This window comes from Ambystoma mexicanum, chromosome 7p (genome assembly GCF_040938575.1).
Source record: "Ambystoma mexicanum isolate Mex_15411 chromosome 7p, UKY_AmexF1_1, whole genome shotgun sequence".
NCBI classification, from domain to species: domain Eukaryota; kingdom Metazoa; phylum Chordata; class Amphibia; order Caudata; family Ambystomatidae; genus Ambystoma; species Ambystoma mexicanum.
In genome coordinates this window covers 163,178,955-163,197,775 of record NC_090939.1, presented here as the reverse complement: position 1 = coordinate 163,197,775, position 18,821 = coordinate 163,178,955, and the positions used below count along the sequence as shown (strand labels likewise).

The 18,821-nt window shown below is 43.6% G+C and overlaps 1 protein-coding gene and 1 long non-coding RNA gene across 2 annotated transcripts in view; one reads left to right on the top strand and one right to left on the bottom strand.

The window, feature by feature from the left end:
* The window catches only part of LOC138526523 (putative gastrointestinal growth factor xP4), a 62,035-nt gene that overhangs the window by 2,653 nt on the left and 40,561 nt on the right, over nucleotides 1–18,821 (top strand). Inside the window, exon 2 of the mRNA XM_069637331.1 lies at nucleotides 16,453–16,602. Coding sequence (XP_069493432.1) covers nucleotides 16,453–16,602 — 150 coding nt within the window. The remainder of the gene's footprint in view (nucleotides 1–16,452; nucleotides 16,603–18,821) is intronic.
* LOC138526525 (uncharacterized) overlaps nucleotides 1–18,821 on the bottom strand; it is a 58,925-nt gene that overhangs the window by 23,807 nt on the left and 16,297 nt on the right. The gene's annotated exons all lie outside the window — the stretch shown is intronic.

The window sequence follows — 18,821 nt, the reverse complement described above, 5'->3', positions numbered from 1 at the left end:
TCCACAGGGGTGAGTGTTGAATGGTGTTTTTCTGTTTAGTTATTGATGATGTGTTTTTAGTAAAGTCTATATATTTTAATAGAACATGACTGGACATTCCCTTTATTTTGGACTGTGATACTTTGTTGTTTGGGTTGTTACTGGATCACATTCACACCCCTCGTGAGAGTATATTCCCTCAGCCCGCGCTACCCCAAGAGGTGAAGCAGGTACATCTGTTTTCCGTGCGTGATTAGGGTCACTGTTGGTGTGTAGAAGTGTGGGGGTGCTGAGCAGGTCCTTTGACCACTACTCACCCTAATACTCCGTCAGAGCAGAAGTCATTACAGACCCTTGTATAATATTATACCCCTCGAGAGTACAGTGCTTCATTCCTACACTATTTCCATCCAATCCTTGCATTACCGTTCTTCTTTGTAACCGCTAAGCCATTTTGCAAGGATTTCAAAAGATGAAGAAAAGACAAACGATGCAGATTGTCAGATGCATGATTCTTCAAATGTTCAGGTTGCCCAATTCACAAACTATATCTGCGCATTTTCTGTGGGCTGCGCCCGCCCCACATTAATATCTTTATAGGCTGCCTGTGTACGCATTGGCCATATAAACCATCCTGAAGTAAGAGAAAATGTTCAAGAGAAGCAGCTCAGCCTGCTGCAATCCCGAGGGAAGGGAAATGCACAGAAGGGTTGATAAGGACCCTCCGAGTCGGTTTCAAATAGCCAGAGGTGAACGATACCTTTGCGACTTATTGAAAAGCGCAGGCAAATCAGGGAACAAAGCATGTTCTAGTTCAACTCTTGTATGTCGACATTGTGTCATTTTCTAATGAGGAGGTTCCCCCCTTACCCAAGGCTACCTGACCCTCCCACCCCACCCCCACACTACCCTTTCACACACACAGACACTAACAAAGTCAACATAGAAGAGTGGAACTAGAAGGCCACAACATAACTCTGGTGGATAACAGGACCCAGATCCATTTACCACAGTGTTGGGTCAGAGAGCATACACCTTAAATGGTTGATGGAATCACTGCAAACACACTATACCAGAGACATGTTTCTAAGCGCAAGCCAGGATTCAAACCTCAGTTGCTATGCATCGTTTTGCTTCCAACACAAACATGTTTCCCCTGAGCTATCCTCCCACCTATAGCTCCCACATTCTGCTTTGAATTGGTTGAAACCTCTAATAGCATTATAGCCCTGCATGAGTTATAGCAGTGGCTCAGTGCTATTTCCTTTGTTTTTGGTCCTCCATATTTGCTGGGTGTGTAACTCAGGGAGCAGATATATAAGACCTGTATACTCCTTGAAGGAATTTGGGCCTCTAGCCCCATATTCAAGGTCATCAGCTTACCTTGAAGTATGCTAGGCTTAGACCACAAATCGATTGTATAACAGCCCCAGGCAAACATCCTATAACTGGCCAGTTCAAGGCATATATTGGCCTTAACAGTAGTCATCTGATTTAACCCTTTGACTACAGGATCCACAATGTTTCCCTATGTACATTAGAACACATATATATATATATATATATATATATATATACATATATATGTGTATATATGTATAGATATATCAGTGAAAACATGTTGTTAAAGGGATGCTATGGTAAAGTTACACTAGTAAAAACCCATGAAAATCAATGGAAATAGGTCTATAGGGACGTTATGGTTATGGTAAGAGAACATATTGGAATGGAAAGCAAGGCAGCGAAAGCGACACCCCTTCCACAACAGCATGGTAGTACAGAAAAGAAAAGAAACTCTGTAAGTAGCAAAGTGGACATCCTGGAAGCCAAAATGGAAGACTGGGTGATAAATGTTGCCGCCTTAAAAGATTACGTACAAGGACATATTATGGAGAAAATAAAATAGCACTGCACTACCACATTTCTCAGCCCGCCATCCCCAGAATATATGTGTGATCAGAGACCTTATGATGATACCTCAATCCCTTCATCCCCTCACGACCAACTTGTATAAATCCCCAATTCCCCACAATAAATATTCACTTGTGCTACCCCTTCCCTTTCCTAACAGTATGTGTGAATGTGTACACACATATGTTGCTATTGAAATTGTGATAGTTTACACATGTGGCTTCTCCTTTGTTTGCAAAATGCCATTATGACTCAGTGGCGCACAGTACTGGTGGGAATGACTGCATGTAAGGAAAAGGTAGGTGTCCTAGGGACACCGCGCCTGCCCGGCATATCAGCAAGCACAATGAATGCATATGTACGACACCCCTACGACCCACATGTCCACATCTTGTGAACTACCTACAAGTAGTTGTGGGAGCAAACGTTTCCTGGCGATACTGCCCCTCTCCAGCATATGCGAAGAAACTTGTGACAAAGTTTAATTATTTGAAGCTGCCCACCCACGCCCTACAGGTAGCTGTACACATAAACATCCCACCTGCTGCACCTTATAAACACCCAGCTCCTCCCAAAAGGTTGGCGCACTTGTGTCACACTGTCAATAAGTCCACAGATGCAACGGTATGCATACGATATCTATGCAGATTGGCACAAATTATTTCAGCCAAAATGCATCCTCCACACAGCCATGCCCATCGAGAACATTTGCAACATCATCATGCGACCGCAACCACGCTGCACCTGGGCCCTTATTTGCTGACAGGAGGCGAACCCTCGGACAGTGGAAAAGTGCAGTGTACTGCAATGTACAGTGTGTTATTGTGAAAGTACACTCTTACAAACACTTCACAATGTGCTATTCTGTTCTACCCTCGTATCTACGGGACACCAAAGATTTTTTACAACACATCTCTAATATACCCTGGGAGGAGGGCTTACTGTTAGCAACCCTTGATGTTGTCTCTCTTTACACCTCCATTGACCATCAAGTTGGTATGGATGCTTGTAAATATTTTCTTGATACTCGCTCATTGAATTTCTACAGCCATAGTTCCATGATTCTTGAAATGCTCTCTTTCTGCCTCAATAACAATATTTTCTTATTTGAGGGTTCTTTCTTTCGCCAAGTAAGAGGTACCGCCATGGGTAGCACTTTTGCCCCGTCTTATGCCAATTTAACAATGGGATGGTGGGAGGCCACTTTCTTAAGCGATCTACTTACATCGAGTTTTGCCACACATATTGTTGCATGGTGGAGATATATCGACGATGTTTTCGTTATATGGAAGGGCACTAAGGTTGAATGGCTTTCATTTGTGAAATTATTAAATACCAACAAGTCTAATTTGAGTTTCACAGAATGCAACAGTTCGACCAAAATTGTCTACCTCGATGTAGTGGTGACCCTTGAGAGAACCGGTTTATGCACTGCATTACACAAAAAACCTACTAATACTGGCCTGCCCTTACATGCCACCAGTTGTCATCCTACATCATGCAAACGCAGTATTCCGTATGGGGAATTCATTAGATATCGCAGGAACTGCACAGATCTGGTATCTTTTGATTATCATTGTGCCCAGGCGGCTAAGGATTTTATCAAGCAAGGTTATGAGCGCAGAATTATAGAACAGGCTTATACCAAGGCACGTGGACTTTCTAGGGATTACCTTCTATACAGTATCAAGCCTGTCAAAACTACCGTCAATGATGACCCCCGCCTGATTGTCACATTTGACAATGCATCTAATCAGGTTCGTAAAATCATAGAACGTCACTGGCGAATTCTCATCATTGACAAGGATCTTGGTCCTCTTCTCTCTAAACGCCCTACCATCACATATAAACGTGTACCCTCACTTAGGGACAAATTGGTTTCCAGCTTCTTGTCACCCATTAATACCAAGCCACCTTATATGAAATCGTTGATGGAATCCCCAATAGGATTTTCTAAATGTTGCAAATGCAAGGCCTGCATTCATGCTATTTCATGCAAATCCTTCTTGCATCCGGTCACTCAATGTCATCAGTCCATTAGATACTCAATGAATTGTGATACCACTTTTGTGGTCTATGTGCTCTCATGTCCTTGCATGAGATGGTATGTCGGGAGTACTACATGCAAGCTCAAGCTTAGAATATTACAGCATCTTAGGGCCATCAAAAACTCTGATCCCGCATATCCTATGGCCAAGCACTTCAAAGAAAAGCACAATAATGATCACTCCCTTCTCAAATTCTTTGCAGTGGCGCACATTCCGATTCACCCCAGAGGTGGGAATCGTGTACTTAAACTGAGACAGTTAGAAACCAGATATATTCTGGATTTCGACACTAAGTTTCCCATTGGCCACAATCTTGACGAGGAGCTTCATACATTTATAGGTACGTAGGCCCCATCGGGTGCGATTTAACTACTTAAGATTGTTGTTTTCTATATCACTGATGTATTTCCGCGTCTATTATGATTAGTTGATTATACTCCTTATATTTACTAACAGTGTTCTTTTCCTCCCCCCTATTTCTCTCTGGGGATTCTCTCTTTTTTTCTTTTTGAATTTTAGATGTTTACCAATAAAATAGGCCATCCCCACTCTTGTATTTTTCTGGCTGTTATTCTTGTTATTATTATTGTGATCTTATTGCACATTTGACACTTCTCATGTCTATATTTTCTTTGCTGTTGTTCTGCATGTCCAACTTTTGGTGTTCTACAACACCTTTTCCATTGTGGCTATCTGATTTTGTTAAGATTACTATTATTATTTCAACTTCACCCGCTCTAATTTGGGTGTCATGCCAGCCTTATATAAATGCACATTGCCTCATCTGTGATATCATTTTCCAGTTAAATGTCTTAGATTGCTCTTAATCATATGTGTTTACATAATCTAGTTGGCTTGCATAATGTTTATGCTGCCTACCAATTGATCAGCACTTGCACTTTCTGTTGCCAATGCTCATCTATGTGTTTGGATGAACAATATAGTCCTGTTTTCTTGATGGAAGATCTCCACTGTGCCCCTACAAAAGGCCACACCCCACAGTTCTTCCGCAATGTGTTTGTACCTTTTCAGAACAGAGTAGCTGGCCACTTTAGTTTGGAGCTGTATTTGATGTCGGACCACATCTGCTGTGCCACATTACCTTTCAAAGTAAATGCAACCATGTCTGCCCACCTTACTACGCACAGTAATGGAGAAAAGTGTCAATGTCCGTTCCTGTGAACCACACCTTCCGAAACGAAAATCCCCACTGTCCCATTTCCATGGGCAGCATGCTGAAAACAGAAGTATGTGGCACGCGCGCTTCCCCAAGTACTGCGAGGGCCACAGCCCACTACAGCATAATTAGTCCTTCTTCTCTTTGCACTATGTTGTATGCAGCACATCCTCATTGGCTACTGTTCAATAGTCACATATACATCCACCAATCAGATTGAAAAGCTCTCGATGTAACCTTATCAGCTCGGTACAACACTCCTCTGCATACACACCACACCTAGAAACGTTATTCCGCAATCCCTGCACAGTCCCATTTCCATGCCCACCATCCTCAAAAGCCCCAGATGAGGCTTTCGAGTTGTGTGCAGACATGGGGGAATAAATTGCAACCAGGGTAGGAGATTGCGTCATGAGTGGTGGCTCTCAAAAGAGCATTTTTTGTGGGGGTTTTTAGGTGCTTCTAGAGAAACACCTTTATTTTCACTTTCGGATTTCTTCTCCTCCTCATATTCATACAGTAAAGTTTTCAACGCCTCCTGCAGATGGGCAAATAAAAGGGCATCAGCAATGGTGGACAAAGAAATTCCATTTGGATGGAAAACATCTGCATTTCGATAATTAATGATGTCATTGTTGCAGAAGCACATCCCACAAGGGGGCACACAATGACATGCTTGTGTTGATGAGACCCCTTCCAGCATCTGACTGTGAACAACATACATGACGATAGTCCCATACTCTTCTTGGTGGTATGGCTGAGACATCACCTGGGCAGTGGCAAAAAGCCTCTTCACAGCATTCATCAACCTCTTCAGGTGATGGAACAAACGTTAACAACACATGCAACCGAAATGCATGCGGACAAACCTGGCCACTTGTCTGCAAAGTGCAATCATATTGCCAAAAGTGCAGACTTTGACAGCGCACCACAATGCGTCCACTCATTCCAAACCAAAATCGCAATCAAAGTGTCTTTCCTGGGCATACTTGTGGAGATCTAACACAAAGGCATCACCCAAAAGGAACTAAATGCGTTTCTCCATGTCGGTCCTCCTCACTACGCAGAGGAATGAAAAACAGTGTGACCAGTCCTTCCTGTGTACCACACCCTCAGGACCTCATTGGACATTCCATACAGTGCCATTTCCATTGGCCACCATGGTGAGAAATGTCGATTGTGGCACGTGCGCTTCCCCAAGTACCGCGAGGCCCACACACCAGTAAAGCAGGAGTAGTCCTTCTTCTCTTTCTACTATTTTCTGTCCACCACTACCTCATTGGCTACAATTAAATAGTGACACACGTATCCACCAATCGCATTCAAGACGTCATCATCTAACACTGTCAGTTCTGTTCAACAGTTCAAATGTACCGATACACAAGATTTCTGCATCCACATACATCCACATGGCCACCCAGGATATGCCTCATGTAATCCTGAAAGTACAGCGGAAGCCTCACAATTTTCATGCTAGTGAGGGGTGGGGGCAGAAAGAAATTTCAAACAGGGTAGGGGATTGGGTCTTCCGTCGTGGCTCTGAAAGGTTTTTTTTAACGTGATTTATGCAACCTTTTTTTGTTTTTTATGTTTATATGAGTTTCTGTTTGCTTCTCCTCACATTTTTACCAAGTTGTGGTCAACGCTTTTTGCACAGAGTAAAAGAAAATGGCATTGCCAATGACGGTCAAATAAATGCCATTTCTACAAAACCACTGCATATTTTGCAACCTCATAATCTCATAGTGGGTGGAGAACATCCCAGCAGTCCGCATAAATTCACAAATGCATCTGTTTATAATACACCTTCAGACCTCTGGCTGGGGACACATTACACTGGTATGGTCCCATACTCCTCTTGGTGTTATGCATGAGAAAATGACCTTAGCAGTAGGAGAAATCCTCATCACTTCATTCAGCAACTTCCACAGGTGACAGAGCAAACGTCCACATGACATGTAACCCAAATGTAGACTTCCCTAATGCACCACTACAACATCAACAGTAGTGACAGAGGCCACATCCCGTGGAAACTGCAATCATACTGACTGCCCCACAAAGTGTCCACTCCTTCCAACCCAAAATAACCAGCAACGCCTCTTTCCACACAACACCTGTGCAGATGTCGCACAAAGGTATCACCCACGATAAGCACTGTGTGTCCCTCCAAGTCTACCAACCTCACGACACAGTATTGGGGAAAAATGGTACCGCCCCTCCTGGCAACCACACCCTGAACACCTGATTGGACAATCCCCACAGTTCCATTTCCATGGCCACCATGCTCAGAATGGCAAGATGTGACACGTGTGCTTTCCCAGCTACAGCGAGGACCACGGCCAAGTAAAACACACACAGTACTTCTTCCCTTTCCACTGTCATTTTTCCCGCACTGCCTCATTGGGTACTGTAAAATTTCCACACACGCATGCACCAATGACATCCAAAACCTCTGCATTCAACAATGTCATTTCTGTACAGCACTCCATACTTACCATTACAAAGCACCGCCAGTAAAAACTTCTGCGAAGAAATCCACGATTTCAGCATCCACAAACATCCACAGCGGCAGCCAGCACAACTTTTGGCATGCACGCAACAGTCTAGGCATTGCCCACACCCAGCACAATATAATGCATCCATTTATGTGAACATGTTGCCAGATACCAGAATCCATAAACGTGACATAGCCAGCAACACTTCCATCCAACCCCCACACCATAACACAGCCATCCATGATAACATATCACAGTTACCACAATCCACAAACACCCCTACCCGCTTCCATTCACAAACTATTGTGTCACTGCCAACCTAACCACAACATCTTCACAACATTGGCCCTACTGCACCCAATCTGCACACAGCATTGTATCCAAGCACATACAAGCTCAACTTCAACCATGCCCTCTTTCACACTGACAGTATGCAAACACTGCACCCAGTGGCCACACTGCAGGACTTCTCCCTACACCATCTCCACCCATACACCAAAAAATTTAGCATATTCTAACAATGGGCACACCCATGGAACCAACAATACACACATGTCAGCTCACTTCTGGTACTCTATCACGTCCAAAATGTGCTCTATGACAATTCTTTACAGATCACCACCCTCTGACTGATGCACAGTCAAAACTGCATTGCTGCAGTGGTTTTGCTGAAGGCCTTCAGCCATGCACCCAATATTCTAGGCCACACACCCACCACAACGTAATGCAACCATGCATGCCAACACGTGACCTACTAATACAATCGACACACACACCACAGCCACCAGCATTCCTACCCAACCTGCCCATCGTAATGCAGCAATACAGCAAAACATACAACAGTTACCACAATCTACAAACGTAACACTGTCTCAGCCACCCCTACCCACTTTCATTCACATACTATGGTGTTTCTGGCAACCGAATCACAAAATCTTCGCCACAATGGCCCTCCTCTCAGCACTCTAGTAACTGCACAAAACCAATGCTTCATAAGGCTGCCTGCATTCACCACACACGGTAGCCACCTATCGACATACCCGCCAATTGGCACAATATGCATGAACACTGCAGCCACACCACTGTCTTCTTCCACCTCATTAGATATATCAGACGAACCACTTCCCACTCCCACACCCTTTCCATCCCTTCTTCCCTCCAACACATGGCATAAACTATGTTTTCAGACCCTTCTGGCGCTGCACTGTCCTCTGATACACCAAGGCGGCAATTGCAAAAAATGTTGATGCACAGCATGCTTCCCTCCAGCCAACCACTGGCCGCGTGAAATCTTCGGCGACATCACGGCATACTGCAAGCCAATGAGACTTCTGTCTGCAGAGCGAACAGGGAAATGGGTCTGCGGAGCAGAGCCAGATATCACACATTTTTTGGGACGTACATTTCAGTTCTTTGCAACACAAGCACTGGTCAGATTTCCACCAAACACGCAAAAGCATGCTTTCAGAACCAAGCCCCCGCTCCTGCCACACATTTGGTTTAAATCCGTTCAGCCGTTTGCCCTGTAGGCATGTGCAAAGTTTTTGCCCATTCAGTCTATGGAAAAAAAAAGTGGACCCCCCCTATAACTTTGCCCCCCATGTAAAAACCTCCCCAAACTTGGCAGAAAATTCAGAGTGGCCCATATACTTTTTATACAAAGTTTGGTGAGGATTCGTCCAGGGGACCGAAGTTATTATAAGCAGCCCAAAAAGAGGTCTTACTACTGGATGAGCAACTTAACCATAACTGCACGGCTGCTACCGCGGGCCCTGTAACATATATATATATATATATATATATATATATATATATATATATATATATATATCGAAAAGACCAAGAGGAAAGGGGAACCGCACTCTCCGCGGACAGAATAAAGGTGCCCAAGTAAACAAAAAATAGCGCAGCTCAAAACGTAGGAATGGTCATAAGTGTAATTTAATGGGTAATACAAAAGTAAGATAAAAACACGGCCTCAAAGGCAGCAGCAAAAACAGAGGCAGGACGCCTAGAGGCACGACCCGCACACAACGCATTTCACGCTCAACTGAGTGTGTGTGTGTGCTAAGATAGTTAAGGGATTGCATGGCTACATCTGCAATCCAGATAGTGGGCCTCATTACACGGTAGGCGTTAAGGGTTAACGGTCACCGGTAAGGGTACCGGTGACCAATGTTCCCTCTAAACTGTGCACATTTGCACTTGCCCAGCTTCCTTCTGGAAGCCGCTCAGAAGAATTTTAGCAGCGCACTCAGAAAATTCTCACCTATTCAAGAAGATTTAATAAGGCACAAGACACAGCAATTAACTGAAATGTTCTTTCTCTTAAAATAAGCAACTATTCTTGATATTCTGCTAATTTGCATTACACTACTATGCACCTAAAATCCCTAGCAGCAAAATACAACACAAGTAGTAAAAACTAATATGAAAAACTGGTTCCATGAACAGAAGAATCTAACCAAGATATGCCTGCACACATTAACTAAAAACATTCCCTCCCCACCCATGACTCCTAAACCTGACTCTACCACACTTTCACCTTATGCCTCTGACTTCTGCCCGAGAGTACAGTAAGATACTGCCGGACAACCTTGACTCTTCCTCTCTCGGCTCTGTGAAAGGTTTGCAGACGTGTACCTACATCCACTTGTTTTATGTTTGTAGTAACATGAATAACGTTCACGCGCCAGAATTTCTGTTACTCATTGTGCCTAACCAAAAGCATCACCCACACTATATAGTCTAACTTTAATTTTATTGAACCCAATTTAATTGAAATGCTGGAGTTACTAAAAAACATGCAACCTACTAATTGTCCTCGGGAAATGTTCCCCTCTAAATATATATTGAAGCATCGAGAATAGTTTGCGCCGTTTCTTTGTCGGTTTGTCAGTTCTTCCTTTCATACCGGATCCATTCCTCACTCGATTAAAAATGTGGCAGTTACCGCTCTGCAAAAAAAACAGGATTGGACCCGTTGGATGCGGCTGATTTAAGACCCATCACAAATACTTTATTTTTCCTGAAGCTCATAGACAAGGCATCTACTACACAGCTGCAATCTTATGTACTTGATACTGGTAAATTGCACGCAAAGCAATCAGGCTTCTGGAGTTTCCATGGAACCGAGACAGCATTGTTGGATTTACAAACACACATGCTTGGTCAACTGGAACACAGCAAGTCAGGGCTGCTGATGCTGTTGGATCTATCGTCAGCCTTTGACTTGCTGGACCATAAAATCTTGCTTGCAAGGATGGCATCTGTTGGCGGACTCTCCAATAATGCCATCACTTGGCTTAGATCTTTTCTGGAGGGCCGCAAGTCACGTGTCCATTGGGGTGACTGTGCCTCCGAGCCACATACTATAACATGTGGAGTTCCCCAAGGGGCATGTCTCTCTCCCTTGCTGTTCAACATTTACATTCTCCCCTATGTGTTGAGCTGGAATCTCTGGGGATCTTTTTTCTGTAATTACGCAGATGATTTTCAGTTGGTATTGAATATAACTGGGAACCATGATGTTGAACAAACTTTAGCTGTAGCCTACTATGTCATAAAACAATGGATGTCAGCAAACTGGCTCTGCTTAAATGCTGCTAAAACCGAGTTGATGCTCTTCGGCTCTCAGCATGCTCAATCTAAATTAAGTCAAAAATATGACTATTTTACCATAAAAGGTATTCAAATTAAAATAGTGCAGCAAGTCACGACCTTAGGCACTTATATGGAGGACAGTCTTGATAGTGAGGCACATGTCACAGCTAGCACTACCAACACCAACTACCACTTAAAGGTACTTAGACAAGTAGCCATGCTAATATTGGTGGTATAAAACTTTCAAGGGCCGTGAAACTACCATGGGTGGACTATTGTAACGCCTTACTGGGAGGGGCCAATAAAGCTGATATCCAACAGTTGCAGAAGATACAATATGCAGCTGGGCGGATCATCTTTTAGATGAAAAGCTTTGAACCCACTAGTGCTGCCAGAAAAAACTCTACTGGCTCCCGGTGGCAGCTCGCATCCAATTCAAACTGCTCACTACATGCCACAAATGTATCTTTGGAAATGCTTCTCTATATTTGAAGGAGAAGATTAACCTCTATCAACCTCAGAGATGCTTAAGATCCACTGAAGTGTTCCTGTTGGCATTGCCATGGATAAAAAGATCTTGTGGTTTAGGGCGGGCTTTCCATGTTCATGGTGCTCAAGCTTGGAATGCCCTCCTACCACAGCTACGAAGGATAGAGGACCATCTTGCCTTCCGCAAACAGCTGAATACAATTCTGTTTTACTAGGATAATCACCGAGTCTCACGTATTACTTCTGTCTTTCGGCGCCTGGATGCCCGTGGGCTTTGGCGTGTTATAAGTCCAATTAACATAACATAACATAACTACCAGCTCAAATATCGGATACTGACTGTAAGTAAGCAGGCTACTTGGATGTGTAACCAAATCCCATACTTCCTCTTCTTTGTACATATGTCACGCAAGTGCTTTGAAGCGGCCCACTTGTAAGTTACCGCATTATGAAACTCAAATATTAATTTGCCCTCTAAAGAATTTGAAAAGACAAATGTGATGTTCAGCGTCTCCTACTTTAGCATGACTAACATTACCCTATAAGTAGAGAGCAACATTGCAATATCATTTACTTAGCCTACAAGGTATAATGGGTATGGACTATGCCTGGGATTACTCGTCCATAGATTCATGGCACCGGATATTCAGAGTGGAGAATGCTTTTCACACAATCTGCATCATTTCCAAGTGTTCAGAGTTCCTTTGGGTATGGACCTTCACATTATATGGTAACTCGCTTCTATAGAAAAACAGTTTCACTGAGCACTTGTGTTAATCCCACACAATGATATAAAGGTGGGGTATGTTGCAAACAATCTTGTATGCACTGCAAAAGAATTGTGTACATGCAGAGTCATGACATTCTTAAAATGCACATCATATGTTGAGGCATTTAAATATACCTTGCTTGCAAAGTCTTTTGGGTCTGCAAATATCCCAGTGAGTGTTTACTGCTACAATCCTTCATTTTGTGCAGTGCTCTATCAACTAGTATTGGAGGCAAGCACAGGGGCTGGGGAAGGGTATGGGTGAAAGCATCACTCCTTGCAGGTGATGAACAAAGCAGCAAATTTCAAAGACCAGGTCAGACGTTTCGGCAGTACACTGAAGGAAATATGTTGGCTGTTTGCTAAAGGATAGGAAAGTCTAGTACCCATCCGGACAACAGCACCTTCTTTTTCGTTCTATGCTACACTGCTGAGGGCTTTTCAATATAACCATGTGTTCTGTGTGTGCAGTCTCCAGCATCTCCCTGCATCTTATTTAACTGATCACAAAGAATTACAGAGGAGGGATCCATAGTTGTAGAAGAAGGCACTAAATAATTTGTATCTCTGATGTATTGATGCAATTAACTTAAAAGGAATGTATGTGTGGTTTTCTTCAACAGGGCTCCATAATAAACCTCAGTAAGGGTCTTGTTTAATTTTATCTAGGCTGTGGTGCGGAAGGGTGGGCAAAACTATACACTTTATTATGTGCCAAGTCATTTCACTCCCTATGTCAGGGGGACAAGCAGGGCTCTAATCAGATGTTGCTCCCTACTTGGAGTCAAATGATTTTTCAGGGAGTAAAAAAGTAATTAGCTTTGCCAATAGGGATACTTTCTGCTTATTAAAAGATGTTCTTTCCCCATAAAATTCCATTTGAGATTGGGCATTAATATTATTAAAGTTACTTCCTTCCTATGCCACTGCTCTGCTGGTCACTAATTTGAAAAAATATCAGTGGAGCTTTGTGGGTTGAAGCAATGATATGTTCATTGTTTCTCATTTTTGTTAGGAACATTTCCCTTTTTTAGGGAGTAAAAATGCATGGTGCATATATTTCTTATTTCTAAGGATGGTGTTATCACGGTACGATGTCCTTTCCTCGCGGGATGTTTTTTTGCAGGGTTTTTTACTGCAATTTTTTTTCTAAAAACCCCATCAAATTTTTTTTTTTTTTTAATTTATTCATGGAACACCTGAATTTTATCAAAGTTTCCATTGCAGTTGGTTAGTCCAAGTCTAAATTTCACAGAGACCTTCCTCCGGATGTACCAATACCTCTAGGGTGATCAGACAATTCCCTCTTCTTCTTCATCCACTGGACAGGTTCCACTTCCTAAGAGGGCGTTGGTGCAGTTGTTACCGCATTGATCTGCCGGAATGTTATTTCAATTACGTTCACCATAGCCACCGTCCATCTGGTGGTTTCTCCGGCTATTAATCTGTTCCATAGGTCGTCTTCTTGTTTCATCCATGGATTCAATATCAGAGGTAAGAGGTAGGTAGATCTGATTTGTTTGGTATTAGGACAATCTATTACAAGATGTTTCAGGGTTTCCGCCACCTCCGCCTTTTTACATAGACGGCATCCCTTTTTGCCTGTAGCTCCCCGGATGGTTAGGATTTCCTGTGTTAACAGTAGATTCAGTCTAGCTTTCATGAAAAGAATTATTTTTGCTTTTTTCCAGAAATTTAGCACAGTAATTTAGCGTTTTTTTCAATTTGTTAAACGTTGGAGGGAGATGAGTTAGGAGTTTGTTCTCTACTGCTTTCTCAATCGTATGTATCCAATCTGTTTCTTCCATTTTTTGTTTGATTCTATCCGGATTTTCTTTAAGCTCTTTTTCTGTGCATGCTATTTCGGTTAGCTTCTCTTTTCTATTTTCAGCCCAACTGTTAAGGGCTTTACATTTGCCACTTTCCAGTTCATCCTTGATGATGTTATATGCTGGTAACGTGTCCGCCAGGATTATTTTTCTGTAGAATCTCATGGCACTTTGGTCGACCATAGATAAAAGAGACACTAGGCCCAGTTCTCTTCTAATGGCTGCCATGGATGTTCGAATTTTTAAAAAAATGGGGGGTTGGGCGGATCCCCCTCAAATATAATTTGAACAAAAATTTGATGGTATTTTCACAATTAAAAATCGCTGTAAAAAACCCCACGAAAAACCATCCCATGATGAAATGACATGGGACCGTTATCACTACCCATAGGAGAACGTAATGTGGATAGTAAGCAGAGGCACTTGAATTTTGGATCATCATATTCTAAGGTGCAGTTATTCCGATGCAATTATAATCCGTACACAAATTATTAAAAGCATGTTCTCATGGCCCTTGGATTACTTCATTAAAGTGGCACTTGAACTCCTTTAGCATGTTTTTGACACGTTGCTTTTAATTGCCATTAATCCATTGGCAAATGTATTCTGTGTGAGTTTCTTGACATCCACATTAGTTATGACAAGAGATATTTGAGGGCCACCACAAGGGTCGTTGCTCGCAGCAGTAACAGGCTGACAAACCAGCCTATTGAAGGAGTGGAACCCACCTATCTCAACCCCCCACCAAGAGCCAACCTACCTAATGGTCAAGGAACAATAACGCACCAGCCTTGAAAATGATCCCTTGGGTCGAAACACGTGTCGGTTGACCACAAGATTATCGCATCAAGAATAAAATTCCCTTTTTTTGAAAAATCAGAATGCAAAGAAACATTTCTTTAAGAATAAATATTGTTTGTGCGTGATATGTGGGAACACAACTAAGAGATATTTGTATTTTTTAATACAAATTAGTGATTTTCCATTGGCATAAAACATACAGGGCCTCATTAAGTCTTGGGGCGGTATCCTGGTTTAAATCTGCCAGAATATCGCCCAAACAAATTACTGTCACTGCCACTTGGTCCGGAGGAATTTCCACCAGATTACAACTGGTGGTGGCGGTGTAATTCCCCATTCATATTGAGTCCATATTGAGTCCGTTGGAATAAATGTGTCTTTTTGGCGGGATTACCGCACTGGAAATTCTGATGATTTCGGTATTGAGTTTGAGGGTTTACCACCAGGATTTTTCCTGGAGGAAAATCTTCCACTCCAGGCCCGAAATCGTAATTTGGCGTAGTGGTAAAGTTGGCGGCAATGGAGTTGCCGCCAACTTTACCACTTACCGCCAGACTCATAATGAGGCCGATATTTTTCTCTGCGCAGAAGTACATCTGCAAGGTACTGTGGCAGATACTGAAGTCTTGGACTGGTTAATGAGTTTTCTGTATAATCACATATGACACATTTTATTTTAGCCCATGTATTTGGAAAAAGATTTTTAAAGAATTGCAGTGGCTGGGTAGAGGAAATTCCTTTGCAAACTCTCTTCTGCGACGGTAGCTCACAAACTGGCTTACCTCATTAGTCAGTTGCGCACATGGAAAATAATGTGCGCACAACAGCCAACCGGTTCCGCACATAGAAAAAAATAATAAGAGGGAACATTGCAGGTGACCGTTAACCCTTACCGCCTTATTACGAGGTCCCTTTGCGGGTTGGTACTTTAATGCCTGCTTTTAGGAGGCGTTAAAAAACGAACCCGCAAAGGGACCAGGGTGCTAATTACGGTACCGCAATTTGCGCAACCGTAATTAGCACCTTCCCCATTCCCATTATGCCCTATGGGGCAAAAATGGGAATGGGGAAGGGCAATGGAGGAAGGGGGAATTACCGCCCGCCAACCTTAGAATAGGGCGGTAATTCCCCCTTCCTCCAAGGCGGTGCCGGTAATTTACCGGCATGGACCACCTTGGTTTACCGCCTTCCGTGTAATGAGGCCCAGTGTTTCTCTTAAGCATGACCCTCCAAAGAAAGATCTTGCATATAAGTGAAAAGCAAAAGTTTCACTTTCTTACATTAAAATGTCTCATTTGCCTATAATATCAAAGAGTGGAAAGGTTCTTATTATCGTCACTTTCTGTTACAGTGTTACATCATCAAGAATGCTCCGTGGCGGTAAAAGAGAGAAGAGAGTGCGGCTACCCGGGCATCAGCGCCAAGGAGTGCAAGAAGAGGAGCTGCTGCTTCGACGCAAGCGCCGCTGGGACCATTTGGTGCTTCCACTCCCGCAGGGCAGGTAAACTAGCTGCCATTACTGTCTCTCATACTTTCTCACCCCAGAGAAGGCATTATTAATCCATCAGAGAAGGCATTATTAATCCATCGCTGTCCACTTGTTCACCACAGAAAAGGCATTATCAATCCATCAATGGCCGCCTGCCTAGGATGAAAGAGTATGTGGGGTAATGAGATGTTAAAAGTTTCTGAGATTGTTTTCTTAACAAACCCCCCACCCCTCGATATGTGACTGTTGTTGCGATTACCTACTTGGAAAAAAAGAAATGAATATTTGTTGATCAAAAATCCCTCTGTTCTTCTACAAATATATTGACACTAATTCTAGGAATGTTTTCCATTAAACATTGTTGCAATAAATAATTATTGATCCGGTCGGATCAGGTTTTATTGCTTTTAGTACCCCTGGTTTTCAATCTGAAAACCCAGGGTGCTGGCAGCAATGTATTTTGTCCGAAGGAATGGGATCGCTTGCTGCGTCATGGTCATTCAAACAAAATGCTTACAAGATGGCTACCATGGAGATGGAAGGCGGGAGCCCCTTTTCCATTTCCATGGCAGCCTAGGAAGTGGCGGTGACAGTGATACCACCACCAGAGAAATAAGGTAAGTGGGGTGGGGAGGGGTGAGGGCGAAGGGACGGTGGGAGAGGGAGGTAAGGGAAAATGGCAGGGCAGGTGCGAGCAGCCTCCACGTTTCTCAGAAAGCGGGCATGGATCGTGGGATTCAACCTGCGAGCTGAGCAGCCTGATTGGCTGTGACACACACCCCGGATGCTAATACTTATTCTTAGAGGGTGTTCAATAAGTGATGAGTCTTGAGAGCCTGAGGGATACTGATTTCTTCAAGCTCATTTAGTAAGTGGTGTATGCACATAAGTTCTGGGAAGTATTCCTTATCAAATTTCCATGTGAGAGCCAGCTTGTCAGAGCTTTCCAAAGCCAGATCAGAAAGAGAAGAAGTCCACTACTGCACACAGCCCTCTAATGTAGCCCGTCTTTCAACGGTGGATGTGGAGACTAATCTGAGGAAAGCAACGGGTCGCAACAGATGTGGAAATGTTGCGTCAGCAAACCTCCCTTCCACCGATGATTGGCCAGTTCTCTTCCTGCCCACTTGATATGATACGATATAATGTGGCATTACCAAATGGGGTTGTGCGTTTGCTAATTCTTATGTGGAGGAACGCGCCACTTTAACTATTACCCTGTCTGTCGAGGCGGCAGTCAGACAAAAGCAGAACCCCTCCTCCCGAAGGAAGAAAAAGTGGGGGCAGCACAGGCCCCTGCTGCTTAAACCCAATGGCCACCTCGGCAGCAGGCAGCTGAAACAGGCGAAGATTGACCGGGAAAGTACTACAAGGAATGGCAAATAGGGCATTAACAGCAGATTACAGGGCCATGAGAGGAGAACACCAGTCACAACAAAGGGGGTGCTGGAAACTTGAACATATCAAGGGTGTGGGCTGGGGAGAATTTGTTGGTAGAAAGGAGATGGGAATGCCGGTAAGGGAATGCTGTGAGGGTTACCCTCGAACGATAAGGTAGGAAGTAATAGAACGTAACTGTGAGATCATGATATCTCCCCCTTAGGCAGCAAACCCAAATGATGCTGGAGCAGCTGTACGTGGGATGTGAGCCTTCCTTTTGCTGGTGTCTTTTGCAAAGTTACTTGCATTGCTGTACACATTCACTGAGCACACATGTGCTGCCCTGGGTTAGACAGATGTAATGGAAGGTCGCAGGATAGAAGGAAGACCATCCGGCAAGGTCTGTAGTGCTGGGCTGCTGTTGATGAGATGCGTGGGCTTGACTTTGGGTGGGTTCAAATAATAGGGCTGTGCCCGACACATTGGAGGTCTCAAGGAGTAAGAATGTGGAACCCTTCCAACAGCAGCTGCCAATCACAACCTTCTGAAAAGCAGCAGACAGACTACAACCTTTGAAAGGGCACTCATGTGTGCTCAGTGAGGAAGCACCTGTATGTAGAAACCACAACATGAACAGCTGGTGGTTGGGTGCGATGTGTGACCACACACGAGCGTGAGTAGCAACATCTACCTTTAGATCCTGCCGACGGATACCAGACCCATGAGACCTCAGCAGGAACAGGGTGTATCAGGCAGAGTAGTGTGAATGCGTGTTAGAGTTGCTGAACAGGGTTTGAATGGGGTTGAGGGGGAAGTCCGCTGTGCATGTTTAGAGTGTGCATGGCATGGAG